The sequence below is a fragment of the Lepus europaeus genome, chromosome 14 (genome assembly GCF_033115175.1).
Source record: "Lepus europaeus isolate LE1 chromosome 14, mLepTim1.pri, whole genome shotgun sequence".
NCBI classification, from domain to species: domain Eukaryota; kingdom Metazoa; phylum Chordata; class Mammalia; order Lagomorpha; family Leporidae; genus Lepus; species Lepus europaeus.
The window spans coordinates 29,971,113-29,988,120 of record NC_084840.1 but is presented as its reverse complement, the minus strand read 5'-3'; the positions used below and the strand labels follow the sequence as shown (position 1 = coordinate 29,988,120).

Here is a 17,008-nt window from a genome sequence, read left to right as displayed (position 1 = left end):
TGGAATGCAAGCATTCCAAGTTGTATTTTCTTTTAAATTTATTTGACAGATAGAGTTAGAGAGAAAGAGAGAGAGAAACAGAGAGAAATGTCTTCCTTTCGTTGGTTCACTCCCCAAATGGCTGCTACGGCTGGAGCTAAGCTGATCCAAAGCCAGGAGCCAGGTGCTTCCTCCTGGTCTCCCATGTGGGTGCAGGGACCCAAGCACTTGGGCCATCCTCCACTGCCTTCCTGGGCCACAGCAGAGAGCTAGACTGGAAGAGGAGCAACCGGGACTAGAACCCGGCGCCCATATGGGATGTGGGCACTGCAGGCAGGGGATTAACCAGGTGAGCCACGGCACTGTCTCCGCCCCCACCCCTGACCAAGTTGTATCTTAAACAGTGTTCCACAATACTAACCATTCAAAGAGGCTTTTTCTCAATTAAAAATTTATATGAGGGCAACAAATTTTATATATACAGTTTCAAGAACATAATTGGTGGTCAGTTACCCTCAGGTTTTCTTTTTCTTCAGTGTCAACCAGGAATAGTCATTGGATTCTAGAATCTACTACTTTCCTGAAGATAGTTTTTATAATTACCAGTTTGATCAAACCAGTGCTTACCTTCCACTGGCAATTCAACCCAGTTCACTGCCAATGGAAGTTTAAGAATTGATCCACGGAGCACTCTGTGGGCTTTCAACACTCTACCTTTCCCTCCTGGGATAGGGTCCTTATTGCCAGTCAGATTCGTGGGTGATCCAGCTCCAAAGTAGTCTCCTTCCTGGGCATACTCTTGGTTTCACTGTCATAGGTCAGGTTCTCTTGAAATGAATTCTGTTTTTGAAGACTGAGTGAAGGCAGTTGTTTGGGGGATGCCCTCGGAAACAACTCGTGTAAAGTGGTGTAGAGAGAAAGCACCTTAGAGCTCAATAGGAAGTGAACTCTGATGCAATAGTGAGAAAGGACTCAGCAGATCCTTGGGTGTTTATGGAGCTGAATGATCTCTGAAGTTGTCACAGATTACGTCCAGAGGCCAGGCCTTTGTGTTCCCATGGTTTGTTTCCCATGACATGAAATAGAGTTTATTCTCACAGCTCTGGCTGGCAGAAGTCAGGAATTAAGGTGCCAGCAGAGAGTCTGTTCTTGGCTCTTTGAGCTTCCAGGGAGCATCTGATGTCCCCTGGCTTCTGACAACAGAACTCCAATCTCTGCCTCCATTCCTGCTTTTTCTCTGAGTCTGTGTACCCCTGTCATTTTTTCTGATGGAGACCTCAGTCATAGGACTTAAAGATAACCCTAAATACAGAATGACTTGACTAATTATATCTGCAAAGACCGTATTTCCAAATAAGGTTATATGCTTAGGTTCTGGGTACTCGTGGATTTTGGGAGGACAGTCTTCAATCTACTACCAGCAAGACATTTTTTTTCTAAGCCTTGTGATTTGTTGTTCCTTCTGTACTTTTCCATTAGCCTGGATATAAGCGTTGACTCATTTGTAAATGTTTTTAAAATATTTATTTATTTATTTGAAATGCAGAGGTACAGGGGGTATAGGGAGGTAGGGAGGTAGTGACACAGATCTTCCATTAGCTGGTTCACCCCACAGAGCTGGGCCAGACTGAAGCCGAGTACCAGGAGCTTCATTCAGGTCTCCCACGTGGCTGTAGGGGCCCAATCACTTGGGTCATCCTCAACTGCCCTCTCAGGTACATAAGCCAGGAGCTGGATAGGAAAAGGAACAGCTAGGATAAGAACCAGTGCCCATACGGGATGCCGGCATTACAGGCAGCAGTTTAACCCACTGTGCCACAATGCCGGTCCCAAATAACTATCTTGTTATAAAAACATAACTAATGCAATATAATCTTTTAGCTTAAGCAATTTATGAATCTAACATATTATGAAATAGAGGATAAATTTACTATTATAATTGCTGTATTTGGTTACCACTTTTTTTTTCCAAAAATGCTTGATATTTAGTTTTATTGATTTTTTTTCTTTTGCATTTTAGGTTATGAAATTTGAAAGCCAGTGCACAGGCAAATATTCCAAATGATTTTTATTGTACTCCTAAAGGGAAATATCCAGAAAATTATTCCAAATGTTACTGAACTTTAAAATTATATCTTTATAATTATTTATAAAATTTATTTTATACAAGTGTGTAGGCACATGGTGCTCACAAAAGGGATCTTATTCTCAGAAATGCTTCGTGAGCTGCTTTCTACAGTGTGTGAACATCCTGGAGTGTATGCACACAAGCCCGGATATTGTAGGTCATTCACTTCATATACATTCAAGAGACATATTCAACAGGAAATTCAGGAGGCTGCTCTAGGGTGTACTGCTTTATAGTAAGCCTGTTTTTGTTTTTTTACTAAGTAGGAAGAGTACAGTCTAAAATAACTAGAGAAAGGATAGTAAGTGCACAAGCCAATAGCATAGTCATTTCTTATTATTATCAAGTAATATGTACTCTACATAATGGTGTAAGTTCTACTTTATATGACTGGCAGTGCAGTAGGGTTGCTTATGTCTGCATTACCACAAATATGTGACTGGTATCTTGTGTTATGACACTGTAACACCTACGATGTTACCAGGTGATTGGAATTCTCCAGCACCCTTATCATCTCATAGGGCCAACGTTATATCTATAGACGGATCCATCGTCAGCCAAAACACGATTATGCGGCATGTATGTCAGCAGATCTAAGAAAAGTAGTTTTGTATGTACATTTGGTGTTGTATTTTCTATCTTAATGACCTTTTTTTCTGAATATAATTTCTAATGGCCTTTGTATCCACAACCTAAGTAAATTTAGAGACTGCTTTTGATCAATTATAGTTATAGTGATGAGGCCAACTCTCAGTGTTAGTTGTTTAATTACTTGTTTATGGACTGTGGAGTTCCTTTCCATCTTATATCTGATAATGTCTTTAATCTATTTTTGCTTGAAAATGCATGATAAAGACAATATTTCAGAAATACAACTCTTTGATCTAATCTGTATGTGCTTATTTGTATGGGAAAAGTAATTGAGAATTGACCTTGTGTGGATGCTCCGTTACATGCTTATCTTTTTTCCCTGTTGATCTTTTCTTCAAAAAAGAAAATGAAAGGATTGATTAACATGGTGGCATCGCTCTGTCGGAGTTCCATCTAGTAACATGTGGGCATTGCTGTACTGGAATTCTGTTGGCCAACCCCATGGTTCTGTTTTGGTGTTTTTCATGATAACAATGACAATGTCACCAGCTTTATCTCCACCATTGGTGACAATAACCATACCACCATGCTGCTTTATGAGGCAATAACTTGGTTTCCTCATTTATCCACTCAGGCGCTGGATTATTACCTCATAAAACAGTGTGCTTGTACAATTATCAATTAAATCCTGGCTTGTTGAGACACTTCAAAAAATCCTTTTTTCTAATACAATAATTCATTCTGTCTGAATTCATGCAACTTTGACTGCCAAAGTTATATTTTTCATAGTGGTTATCTATTGTCTGATTAATATTGTTACTTTTTTTTTGCTTTGAAGCTGCTGTACACTGCTAACCCCCAAGAGCGGTCTTACATGGTACAAGGATTGAAACCTTATAGGATATACAAGTTCACTATTTCTCTCTGCAATTCAGTTGGTTGTGTAACCAGTGCTTCTGGAGCAGGACAGACTTTGGCAGCAGGTAAACAATTTTAATGGACATGAATGAAGATGTTGCATGTTTATAAACATACACAAGTTTCATGCTTTCTCTACTTTGGACCCAATTTTTGTTTTTCTGTTCTCTGATACTCCCTTACAAATACTTGCTTCTACACATGTTGACATTAACTGAAAGGTGACCTAGGAGCTGTGAGTTGCAGCTGTGTCATGTCAGAGTTATAATTAGATGCAGAGTGACTTGGGGCTCAACCACCAGCTGAGGTCCTGCCAGTGTCCGGATAATTGTAAGCATTCAACTGACCTCTTATCAGAACCTCAGGAAACGGTTCCCTGAGTCTAACTTTGTTGTGATTTGGTCTACCCATTCCTGCCCTATGGAGGATAGCCAAGAATTATGTGGCTTACCTGTGTTATTTTTGCCTTTATTAGATAGTTTATTTATAATTAATGATGAACTCTTCAGTTTATATAATTTAAATAAAAACTTGTTATCAAGTACAATTTTAGTGGAAAATGGTTTGCATCATTTTTATTTGCTTTACTAAGAACTAATTCAATATATACAAACCTTGTTATGTAGATTAATAATACCTGTATAACCCAATTAACATTTAGTATGTTTTCAAATCAAAGTTTTTCTGTTAAGCAATAAAACAAGTCTTAGTTCTCTGGTGCTTATTAAGGAAATGTCAGATACAAATGCATTTCAAAAATTTTTGTGACAAAATAAACTCATCTTTGAAATATATTTTTCCAGAAACTTTTTGTAGTAGCCTCTTACAAGCAGCAGAAGCAAGTTCTAACATTAAGGAGTGTATTGCATGAGTACATGTTTTAATATTAGATATCTTCATTTGTTATCAAAGAAGTAGCTCATTCATAATTGATATATATTTCAATATTTTGCTGAAAAACAGAAATTTCAGATTTGTTGTTTGTAATATCAATTTTTAATAATATGACCCAAACATGTTTTTACTATATTTTATTGTGAGTGTCCACATCAATAAGTGTCTGTTTAAAACTTACTCTTTAGAGTTCTAGGGGCAATTCCAAAGCAGTTCTTATGATGTCTGAATGAAGAAGTCAGTATCTAATAGGTAGGATTAACACCATGGTGGCATGTGCAAAGTGCTGTGGGAAAGCATAAAAGAAAGCTTTGTGGACACCAAGGAAATGGGAGGGAGAGTTTGCTTCATGAGATTGGGAAATTGTCTCATCAGATGGCATCAAAGATGGAACCACAAAGGAATGTTAAAGATTTTTGTAGGTATTCACTGTGCATATACCATGTGCCAGTTATAGTGTTAGAGGCCAATATTGTTCCAGGTATTGCTCTCATAAGAGCTGGAATTTATGAAGACTTCTCTGGTGGTAGAATGTGTAACAGATTAGAAGAGAGGGCATAAATGGGTACTGAGAGTCTAAGAGTCAATAATGGAATAAATCAGAATAGTAGAAGAGTGCAAGAAATTCGAGTGGTACCACAGAGGAGTAATCCACAGCTTCAGAAGATCGGAGACTTCAAGATGGTAGTAAATGTTCTAGACAATGGGGTGCCACAAAAATAAAGTGGGAAGAATGAATAAGGACCATATGAGGAAAATAAACAAATGAACTGAAGTTTGATCATTTGCTAGAAAGATATCCCTGGCAGTTATAACCAGCCAGCAGCAGAACGTGGGAATCTGGAACTTCACAGTGATGCAGACTTTGTAATCATCTGCATGTACATGGGAGTGGAAGGTATGGATGATAATGAGTTAATGAGGATGCTTAGGTGAAGCAGTGGTTCTTTGTTTTTGTTTATTCCTTTGGGTTTGCCAAAATTTTCGTTCCATTAGATTTCCACTTTAAAAAAATGCATTAACTTTTGCCCCCAAATTCTCTCTTTCCTGAAATGAAAATTATTTTGGTATTTTTCAAGGGAACAAAAAAATTCCTAATCCCTTAATGTATTTTGTCAGAGTCTTCATCTGTCAAGGGGAAAATGAAGACATTTACATGACAAAAGCAGGGCAAGTAATTTTTGCTTAGAGCTTGATTTATTATAAAGTGCACCATTTTCAGGTGTGTTCAGATAAGTGCGACAGAGCTTATTTGTTTTCATCTGCATACAAGAAAAATCCCACTAATTATTACTCCAATAAATATTTGCCTCCTTTTTTTCAGTAGATGAGTAAGTTGTATTTTTTTCCAAAATTTTCCCAAGATCAAAGATCTGGGTGGACCTCCTTGAGGTAAAGTCACAGTGGTCAGCAATGTGAAAGGTGATGCTGTGGAGTAGTCAACAGTCTGAAGTGGGAAAAGAATCCAAGCCGCCTTGCAGCTTCATGATTCCCCCTGCGCTTTCTTCTCGTGGCAACACAGCAGTTTGGAGGGTGTATATTACTGCTACGAATTCCCATGGGTTTGTGGACATTTCACAAACCCATATTTGAGCTTATTATCAGAAATCAAAAGAGGCCAATGACCATTCAAGACTTGTCAAGAAGAGTATTGGAAGTGGTAGTGAGTCTTTTAGAAACACTGATCATGTAAAGACATATTTCTTTAAGTCTCTGTTGCAGAAATCGAAAAGATACTTGCAAAGGTTTATCTGGCTGTTTCATTAAGAAGCTTGAACGTTGTAATTGACTCTCTTGGCTTAAATATTTTTTCAAATAGATGTGCGATGTGCGTGGGCGCGTTGCATTTGGAATACTGAGTGCGGTTACCCCTTCAGTTTCGGTTCCCAGGACAGAGTCTGGGAACTCACTCGAGACACACATGCTCCTAGGGCCAGAATGCAGCTCTGTATTGCAGGGTTTTGAAGCAGTGCCATTGTGACTTTGGTGGGGCTTCTGGATAAATGAGGGTAATGAGCCGATGGGCTGGGCCCTCTTAAATCCCTATCATACTTCGCCTTAAGATTGCCACTTCATGTAGGCAATGTGTGCATGTCCAACCTCTGTGAATTGAGTCCAGTTTCAAGCTTTCTTAGGAGGAATTCCTTCTGGAAATCCATACCTGAGTGAGCAGTGTGTTATTTCTTCTGCCTGTCATACATTGACTTCCACACTGGAAGCTGAGAATTGCCCATCTTGCATTGCACAAGTAATTAGCGGTGCAATAAGTTTTCTTTCTGAATCCCAAGTAAAATGTATAGGCTGCTGGCTGCTAGGTTGAAAACACACACACATTGTTTTGCATGCAGGTACATAAGTCTTTTCATTGTGACTAGGACCCAGAGTGATTAAACAAGCACTCTTAATATGTTAATTTATAATTTTAATTACAACAATCTTGTATATATAGTCATTAGTGAATACTAATATAAATATTTTTCTATCTTTTTATTCATAATGCATAAACCAATCATCCAGTTACTTCTCTGAGGTTGCCTGTTTTCGTTTCATAATACAATCTTTGTTCTTAGTTATGAATGCATTTTGTTCGTTCCTGTCTTGAATAATCCCTCATTAAGCTAGTCACTTTCTGCTCCATGCTAAAAAGGAAAAATTATCATGCAAATGTGGCATGCCATATTAAAAAGCACATTACCAAACACTTTTGTTGCTGTCCTTCAATTAGTTTCCCTTCTTTGAATTTAATTCCATTTGTTGTTAAACTACTGACTTGATGTATGGACTCATGAATCTGAGGCTGCTGCCAAGAAAGTGGGGGAAAATCAAAGCCTGGGCAAAGAGCTGCAGAAGCAAGCTGAAATGAATTTGCTTCACCTTTGACAAGAACACTTGAACAGCCCTGGAATCCTCTGATGATTCAACTCAGCTAATTATCCAATTATTTATTTCAAGAAGAAAGGCACCGTTTTATAATGAGAGAAGGGTAAGGCAGTCTGAGAAATTTGGTAATGATAGACAACTTGAGGAACTTCAAAGATAAACAGTATCTGCGCAAAAACTTGTCTCACCGAGTGTTTTCCTGCTGCAGTTTTGCGTCCTAGCGTCAGTGAAATCCTGAGCGCACTGAAGATATTTGTTTATTTGTTTTGCTCTTTCAACAGAAATGATTTTACACTTGGAACCCACATGTCAAATTTCCATGGCTCTTAAGCAATGTTTAAGTTATATTTCTCTTGATTAAAAGCTTTTGGTTCAAAGCAATACTTTTTAATTGCCTAATGATATAAGTCAGTTCTTAGGAAAGAACCGCACATTTAGGAGTTCATTTGCAATATAACTGAAAAATTCATTGCATGGCAGTAAAACAATTTACTGTTAATTACAAGGAGAAGAATTTGCTGTAGCATGCTCACAGATTGCCATGAATCATGCAGCACTCCTAGAGATTTATAACAGATGTGTAAGTGGGATGAATTAGCAGGGTTTAATAACAGAGACACAAATCATGCAGACTTCAAGGAGCTTTAATTGATATACTAGAATGTGACGGGCATGAATCACTCAGCCATTCAACAGCACTGTAACATATGGTCAGCTCAATATGCTGCATCTTAAATCGGTTGGTGAGTCGTTGGTTGTCCCATATGGTGGAAGCAATATATTTTTCATGATTAAAAAAATACACCCATTTTTTAAAGAAATATGATTGCAAAGCATGTTTGTTATTGAAGCGTCACCTGAATGCCAAAATGACTTTTATTTTAATGTTTTGATTTAAACATGGCAACTTCCCAAAATAAATACGGGTTACCACTTGTACCACCAGATCACTGGAGGCCTTTTGAGAACCAAATCTGTGCTTGTTGGCACACTTGATCCACAGCAAGCCCATGGAAAGCACAGCTGATGTTAGAGGTGATTTTCGGGAAATCCTTCAGACTCAGGCAAAACAAATAAGATGAAAGGATGATGTCACTTTCAGAGAAGTTCAGGAATGCCCGGCTTTGCAAGTAGAATCCAAGAGTTGAATGGGAGATATCTACCAAGCAGGGTAGGAGAGTGGCTAGGATAATGCAGTGGCTCTTCATGTAAAAACCAGACCTAACGTTTTCTACTTGAGTCCTTTGGGCGCATCACAGAAGAAACACTGGCACATGATCACATAGGCAGTAGCAGCAATTCCGTGTCATTCCTGACGAATTGTGTCTGTGTGTGAGAACAGGTATCCTAGTTGAGGACTGATAACTGGTTGTGTGCAAACATGTTTTAATTGGAACTGGAACCTGGCAGCTTGTGGAAAAGCTTTTGCAGCATTAGTAAATCTGACAGACTTGAAAAAGGAATATTGCAGCCTTAGAACTGTGGCTGCCAGAATTTAATGTCAACAATTAAAATTTATTTTGATCCTTACCTAGTGTTTATTACTGTTTGTATACACAACAGACCTTACTAATACAGAGATGCACTATTAGGCAGAATTACCATCTGTTCAGAGTGAAATGCTGGCATCTGTCTTAGATGCTAAAACTAAAATGATATTATTTCTAACAAAACAAAATTAACTGCTCTTTACTCACCAACTTTAAATTTGAGTGCATGTGTGCACCCAAGGAAAGGGTGGTGTGTGTGTGTGTGTGTGTGTGTGAAATGTGCAATGACCCAGTTCCCTGGGTTTGTTTTGAGATATGTGACTTTATCATGGGGTCTTTTGGGCTCTTTGGTATGGAGACATCACACTTTTAAAATACTATCTTAGCTTTATAATGCACTGATGATGTATCCTGTAAATTATAAAACAGTATAATTAAAATATGTAAAAATTACCTATGTCAATAAGGCCCTCGGAAGCAAAATATTTTGGCAGATATACCCTAAAAAACTATAAGGAAATAGGAAAAATTCATCCAAACAAGTTGCTCTAGGTCCCACAGTGACACCTTTAGGAAAATATAAACTATATCTTCTCTGTAAGACTATTTTAAATTTTCACCCACACTGACATATATAAAAGATTTATATTCAATATTCCTTCCTTTTTTTAAAGCCTGAGTACCCTATTAAAAAAGGTCTCTAGCTTTTTGAGTTACAAAATTTGGAGGCTCAAGGACAGTGGTGGTTCCCATTGTGATGTTAGATCAGCGATGCTACTTTCTAAAAAGGCAGGCTTGAATTCTATATATCACAAAATAATAAATTTTGTCACACCAGCATTTAATGCATGTACACAGTGCATTAACTGTAACTGTAGTACATTTATTTGTGCTGGAGGAGACTTGGAAATGATTAAAAAATCAATACCTTGCTGTCAGAGAAGCAAGTGTTACGATGCATTTAAGTAGTTAATTGCATAAGCCCCATAAAAGCTTCAAGTTTGGGTAGCAAGAATGCCATAATTACAGTCCAAGCAACTACCTTTTATTAATGGTGAACTTTATGGAACTGTGGTTGCTGTCATCATGGCTACTATATGTGCAGTTCGAAACTAATGGGTCCTCTTCCCTCTTCACATGTAGAATCCCAGTTATGTGCAAATTATCATTGATCATCAGAGTTCGCCAAGTTCACTTAAGTTCTCTAAAGCCAGTGCTGACTAACCTTTATGCCACAGAACATACAGAAAAATCACAACTCAGTGTTTGTATGTCCTGCTTGGGTACAGAAGCAAGATGGCTAAGAGCTGGAGTGGATAAGCCTGAGGGACTCTCGCTGGCTTCCTTGAAGGCTCAGTGGATCAGCCTGTCCAGTGCCCTGTCATGGCTTGCTGACTCAGAAGCACTGCTTTAAAATGCCCAACCAATGAATTTTTGAACATGGAGGAGATCCTAGACATAACTAGGCCTGTCACTCTTTAACAAACGCTATGACCAAAGAACAGAGAGACCAAAGAAGGAAGCAGTCAAGGTCCCATCAGTACAAACTGAGTCAGTATGTAGCCTATGTTTTCTCCTTTCCAGATAAAGTTCTTCTGTGCATATCTTGTCCTGGAAACGATTAGTAGGAAAAGAAGGAAGTGCTAAAATATATCTTCTCCCTTTCCCCCAGTTCAAGAATTGCCAGCAGGGCAACACTCAGTGCCCCAAGAATTTGTGGAGAGAATTCTTTTCTCTGGTCACTGGCCAGCAGGTGGTTGCAGCAGGGCAGTTGCCAGCTGGGAAATCACAGCTTCGTGACCTGGGCTTCTTGTTTGTGTCTTGGTCCCAGCAACCTTTGGCAGGGTTTTTGTTTTTAGGTCTAGCACTGCTTGGCAAATTGCATTTCTTGGCATATACTTTAGCAACTATGAGAAAAAAGTAAAACTAATTTTCTATTGACAGTTGCCTAAGGATATCTTAGGTTAGTCCAGTCCTCATGCACCCCTGAAATGTGGAAAGGCTGTCCATTCCTGGATTCCTGCCTTTACCCTAGAAAGTGGATGGAGTTTTAACGTACTGGAACAGCTGGATAGACATTGCAATATGTTATTCCTTGAAAATAAATGGAGTGGCTGGATTTTAAAGACCAGTCCCTCAGCGTTCCTGTTCAGTCTTCAGTTCTTATCCTCTGATGCTCAGAACATCCAGTGCAAAAATTTTACAGTTGTTAATTTATTCACAATGACATGCTGCTAATCAGATTATGAACTAATAACAATGCATAAAGAAGAATGTATGTTGTCAGAGTGTTTTGTAAAAGAATGATACAAATAGAAGACAGAGTGGAACCTGAATTATTGTGCTCTTGGGAAAAAAAAAAAAAAAAACAAGACCATTGTAATTTTACCCCAAGTGAAAATAGACATTGTATGTTATTCTTTGAAAGGATAGATATTGAAGATCCATTTTATGCTTCATATTTAAGAGGATTATCTTAGTAGATACATACAAATATTGAATGTAGATGAATTGTATCCATTCGTAATATGTAATTTGAAAGACGTTATTGGTTACTAACAGTAGTGCCTTGTATTTATATAGAACTTTGTAAAAATATACAGTACTTCTGTACACTTAGTTTTTTTTTTTTTTAAGAAAAGATTTGTTTTATTTGTTTGAAAGACAGAGTTACATAGAGGGAGAGACAGAAAGAGAGAAATCTTCCGTCTGCTGGTGCACTCCCCAAACTGCCACAATGGATGGGGCTTGGTCAGGCCAAAGCCAGGAGTCAGGAGCATCCTCCAGATTTCTGACACGGGTACAGGGGCCCAAAGACTTGGGCCATCCTCAGCTGCTTTTCCCAGATCCCTAGCAGAGAGCTGGATCAGAAATGGAGCAGCCAGGATTTGAACCAGGTGGCTGCTAAACCCGCTACATCACAATGTTGGCCCCCTAAAAAGTGAAATACAATCTCAAAGCCTTCAGAGTCTTTCTTATTATTCAATGCTGTTTCTTATTATACTGTTTTGTAATTACCAATTCTTTAAAGACCATATTTACTAGTACCTGTAGCCCCTTTACTTTGATAATTTGGCAAGCAAGTCTTCATCATCCCAATCTTGATTCTCTTGGTCTATGTTTGTGTGTAATAGTTCAGGAGAATCTGGTTTTCTGCTCCTCATTCTACTTGTGTGGGTGACCAGTCTAGTTTAATTGATTGACAACTTCACTTAATTCTGCCTTCTGGTCTCTAAAAGAATGACTCACCGGGGTGCTCACCCTTTCAAGAAGCTCCACTGACTCTCCACAGGAAACTGAACAACACACCAGCTGGAAGTTTTTTTTTTTTTTTTTTTTTTTTTAAAGCAAGAGGATAAAAAATTTACTCAAGTTCTGCTGTTTTCTATGTTGAATAAGAATGGTGTAATTGCTTGTTGGGATAATTCCCCTGTGAACTCAAAAGATATGCTCACAATGTGTGACAGTTTAAGCAGCATTAATTTCAGTGGGCTCTCTGTGTGAGAATGCCCTTATTGATTGTAATCATTTTGCTAAAATTGAAAAATAAAGTGGGTTCTCAACTTCAGAAGGTGTTTTTAAAACTGTAGACTTACTAGAATTCCTTTTGTTTTGTTTTGCTTTTAACTCTTAATATATGTTTCTGTTAAAAAGTGATTTGGGAAAGGCTGACATTGTCCAATAGTGGGTACAGCCCTGCATGCAACAGCAGAATCCCACATGGGCACTGGTTTGTGTCCAGCTGTTCCACTTCCCATCCAGCTCCGTGCTAATGGCCTGGGAAAAGCAGTAATGATGGCCTAGTGTGCTCGGGCCCCTGACACCCCTGAGAGGGAGACCTGTTTGAAACTCCTGGCTCCTGGTTTCTGCCTGGCCTAGCCTTGGATGTTGCAGTCATCTGAGGAGGGAACCAGCAGATGGAAAATCTCTCTCTTCCCCCTCTCCCCGTCCTCCCTTCTCCCCTCCCCCTCCCTTCTCCTAGCCTCCCCCACCCCTCCCCTCCTTTCCCTGTGTCTAACTCTCTCTTTTCCCCCCTTTCTCTGTAACTCTTTCAAATAAATAAATAAAATCACTTTAAAAAAGTAATTTTTGGATTATACTATCAATAGAGAAAGGGTTCTGAAAACATAGATAAGGCAAAACTTTATGGTTATCCCCATTCAGCTGGGCAGTTGGAGTTAAGTGGGGTTATATCAGATATCAAACAATGGGACCTTGAAGAAGAGGCCACTTTTAAACAACAATGGCATTTTGAGTTATTAAGAGCTTCAGGAGACTTATCCATTCTTCTTGTAACTATTTCCATAACAGAGCAAAGATTCTGAACAGCTTGAAAATGTGCATCACTGGCAAAAGTTCTGGGCTAGATGATATTTTTCAACTTAGAAAGTTCAGGTCTCTGTGTCCGAAAACTGTAAAGAATCTTAGAAGGAATACAGAAAGCAGAAGATCTAAAAAAGAAATTTTTTTGAGCTTGTAAGCATCAAATTTTATGCCATAAAAAAGCTACGTAATTGGTTTTTCATTGCATCCCTGAGCCCAGAACTGAAACATTCTTTGGCAACCTTTCTTCCTCAATGAAGCTCATAGCCAAGAATGGCCTCCTGGAATTTTAATACCAACATAGAACTCTAGACTCTGAAGAGAAGTTTAATGAGAGAAAAGATTTCTGGGTGGCTTAAGCTTTTATTTTGTTTCGGATTATTTTGAAATGAAATCAGAGCTTGTAGAAATCTTTGGGAACCCACCAATTGGCTGATTTTTGGCAGAGAATGCTAAGAGAGAGAAATCATGCATATAATTTACAGATTTATACGTATAGAAAAATATCACATGGGTTGCAGTTGCAGAAAATAAACAGAATTGTTCATTATCTTTCCAAATTAGTAAGGTTTTCTCTCATTGCCTTCTCTTCTTTACTGAAGTTAAAATAGAACCATAACTGGTTGTTTCTCTTTGGAAAGCTGTACAAGGTCTAAAAAGTAACAAATAATAATTGCTCAAAGCTGTTTCAAGGTGAATGCCTTTTTATGATTTAAGGGTCCTGATTCTTGTATTCACATCATTTTAGTTTATGTTTATTGAAGCAAGCAATGACTTTGTGTCTGCTTTAAGACTGTGTTAACACAAGTGTAAATTAGAAGTCCACCACTTGCGTTTGGGCTTGGTGATTGTGATGTTTGTTCCTTCATTCCCACCCTCAAATCCAGCCAACAACATGAGCGTGTTAATGAGCATCAGTCCACAAAATCAATTATTTAAGACTCAAACCAAAACATTACCTTCATATTCAACAACTCAGCTGTTACTCTGATTCCCTTTCCAAGACTATAGTCTTAGGAAAAATCTTAGTCCCAAGAACAGCCGGTGTCTCAGGACCTCAGTACAACAGGTCCCAGTGTAGGTGAGGGCCCAGAGAACTCCTGCCCCAGGGCTTAGACTGGGTCACTCAGGGCCAAGGTTGCTCCTGCTCCTTCAAGGCTTCAGAAGCTGCCTGGAGACCAATGTGCCTGGATCAGTGGTTGTAAACCACTGAAAGCTCAGGCTTGTTCCCTTTCGGGAAGGCTCCATCTATGTTTCCAAGTATTTTTATTTCCAACCCTCAAAAAACCAGAAAATTATACATAAAAATGATACTCTGAAGAAGTATATAAAAAAGTGCTGTGCATTGTATATTGTAATGGACGGGGAGGACGTGGAGCCACAGGCACTCTCATTGCTTGTTGGAATGCAAAATGGTACAGCCACTTTGAAAGACAGCTTGATGGTTTCTTACAAACTAGGCATAATCTTGTTTCTTATATAACTGAGCATTATCTTTCTATATAATCCAGGAATCATATTTCTTGATATTTACCCAAGGAAGCTGAAAACTTAAGTCCTCACATATACCTACACACTTGTGTATATCAGCTTAATTTAAAATTGCCAAAACTTAGAAGCAATCATGATTTTCTTCAGTAAGTGAATGGATAACCTATGATAAATCCAGATAATAGAATATTATTCCACATTATAAAGAAATGAGCTGTCAAGCCATGAAAATGCATGAAAAAAATTTAAATGCTTATGACTGAGTATAAGAAGCCACCGTGAAAAGCCTACATACTGTATGATCCTAACAATGTAACATTTGGAAAAAGCAAAACTACATAGTAAAAAAGATTGATGGCTACTTGGGGTAGGATGAGGGATGGAGAATTGAAAATACCCTGGATGGCCATAATGATGGATTCAAGCCATTAACCATTTACTCAAGCCCAGAGAATCTGCAATACCAAGAATTTCTAATGGGAAGTGTGGACTCTGGATGATATTGACACATCAGTGTATGTTCATCAACTGTGGCTGTTGGGTGTTGATATTGGGAGACTGTGCTTCTGTGGAGTCTTGAGATATATAGTAACTCTATACCTTCTTCTCAATTTTGCTGTCAAACTAAAAAAAAAAAAGACTTCTACATTAAAAAGAAAAACTAAAAAAATTGACAATATTGAGTTATCTTTCATGTATTACCCTATGGTTAGCACTGATCAGTGACAAAGCCCAGCTCTGCTTGGATACCACAAGCCCTGTAATCTCTCCAGCTAGCCCATTTCAGTTATTTCCATTATTTGCTCAACCTCTGTAAGTTGTAGCACTGAGTTTATTCCCTGTCAAGAAATATTGTGACCCGTGCAAGTCATTGGCTGCAGGTTTCACTTACTGTTCCTGCAGCTCCTGGATGAGAGAACTCCACTCAGGCAAGGAGAGTTCTCCAGGGCAGGGGAAGCTGTGAGAGGCCAACAAGCATAGGTGGCAGGCATTGGGGAATCTGGTTGATAGAGTGACCCCAGAAAACATTGAGTAATTGATTTGTCAAACCAATTTTACCAGAAGAGCTTTATGTTATTTGTTTTTTAAATTTTGTTTACATCCAATTTATGATAAACCATAATTATGTTTTCAATTCCTAGAACCGTATAGATACTTGAGACCTTAACTAGTTTGATGGTGTGATGTGCATACAAATGCATGTGTTATGTATGTGTGACTATTGCTACAGAAAGAAACCAAATTTTTGAATGTAACAAGTACTTTCTTATATTTAGCACCAACCCAGCTGCGTCCTCCTCTGGTTGAAGGAATCAACAGCACAACAATCCAACTGAGGTGGTTTCCACCTGATGAACTAAATGGGCCTTCTCCTGTCTATCAGCTGGAAAGGAGAGAGTCATCTCTACCAGCTCCAATGGCCACAATGATGAAAGGAGTTCGTTTCACAGGAAATGGGTATTATAGATTTCCCAGCTCCACCCACCCAATCAATACAGACTTTACTGGTAAGTGTGTGACATCCCTTTTATTTAAGAGATGCTAAGCCCAGGGATGTTTTCTTTTAATTTGATATCCTTTTAGGATACAGTTTTACTATCCATATTTATAGAAATACTAATTTAGCCCTTTATAGCTATAGCCTGATTATGTCAACATGTGCATACTTTTAATATTCTAGAGAAAAATGGTAGTATAAGGAAATAGAAAAATGAGGAGCAGCAATCTTACTGAATCAAAATACTTGCATAAAATGGTCCTCAGGATACTTTACTAGAATATTACTCATGGAGTTCTCTGAGTGAATGAGTTTGAGAATGGCCCATCCTGCTGGAGTTTCTTGAAGTTGGTCAGGTTATTAAAGTTTCTAAAAAGATTTGTAAGAAAGCTATTTAGCTTTCTTTAAACATCCCTAATCAATAGTTGATGTATTTTTCTTTTATGTTTTTTCTTCAGTGGAACACCTGTTAATATTCTCTGCTCTGTGGAAAGCACTGTAGGAAAAACTAATTTCAGGGAAAACATGGTTTTTTGGGGAGGTAGGGCTATGGTAAAGCAAGTGAATCTCTTGCTCCAGGCACAAAATTTAAAGGCATGAAAAGTTTGTGTTAATATATGTTACATTGTAATGCAATATGTACAAAAGTCAAGGCGAAACACTTCATAAGCTCATCCAAATTTTAACTGAAAATAGATTTGGACTATCCACTTGCACAACCCTGCCTTGCTTGCCTCACTCCACACCTGACTTTACAAGTACTATAATATTCTAGAAGTCCACTATGAATTACAGTTCCTAATAGTGTTGTTTCGG

The 17,008-nt window shown here is 38.3% G+C and overlaps 1 protein-coding gene across 1 annotated transcript in view; it reads left to right on the top strand.

Moving 5' to 3' along the window:
- USH2A (usherin) overlaps positions 1–17,008 on the top strand; it is an 855,126-nt gene that overhangs the window by 309,846 nt on the left and 528,272 nt on the right. Inside the window, exons 19-20 of the mRNA XM_062211324.1 lie at positions 3,537–3,681; positions 15,972–16,202. Of these exons, the coding sequence (XP_062067308.1) occupies positions 3,537–3,681; positions 15,972–16,202 (376 nt within the window). The remainder of the gene's footprint in view (positions 1–3,536; positions 3,682–15,971; positions 16,203–17,008) is intronic.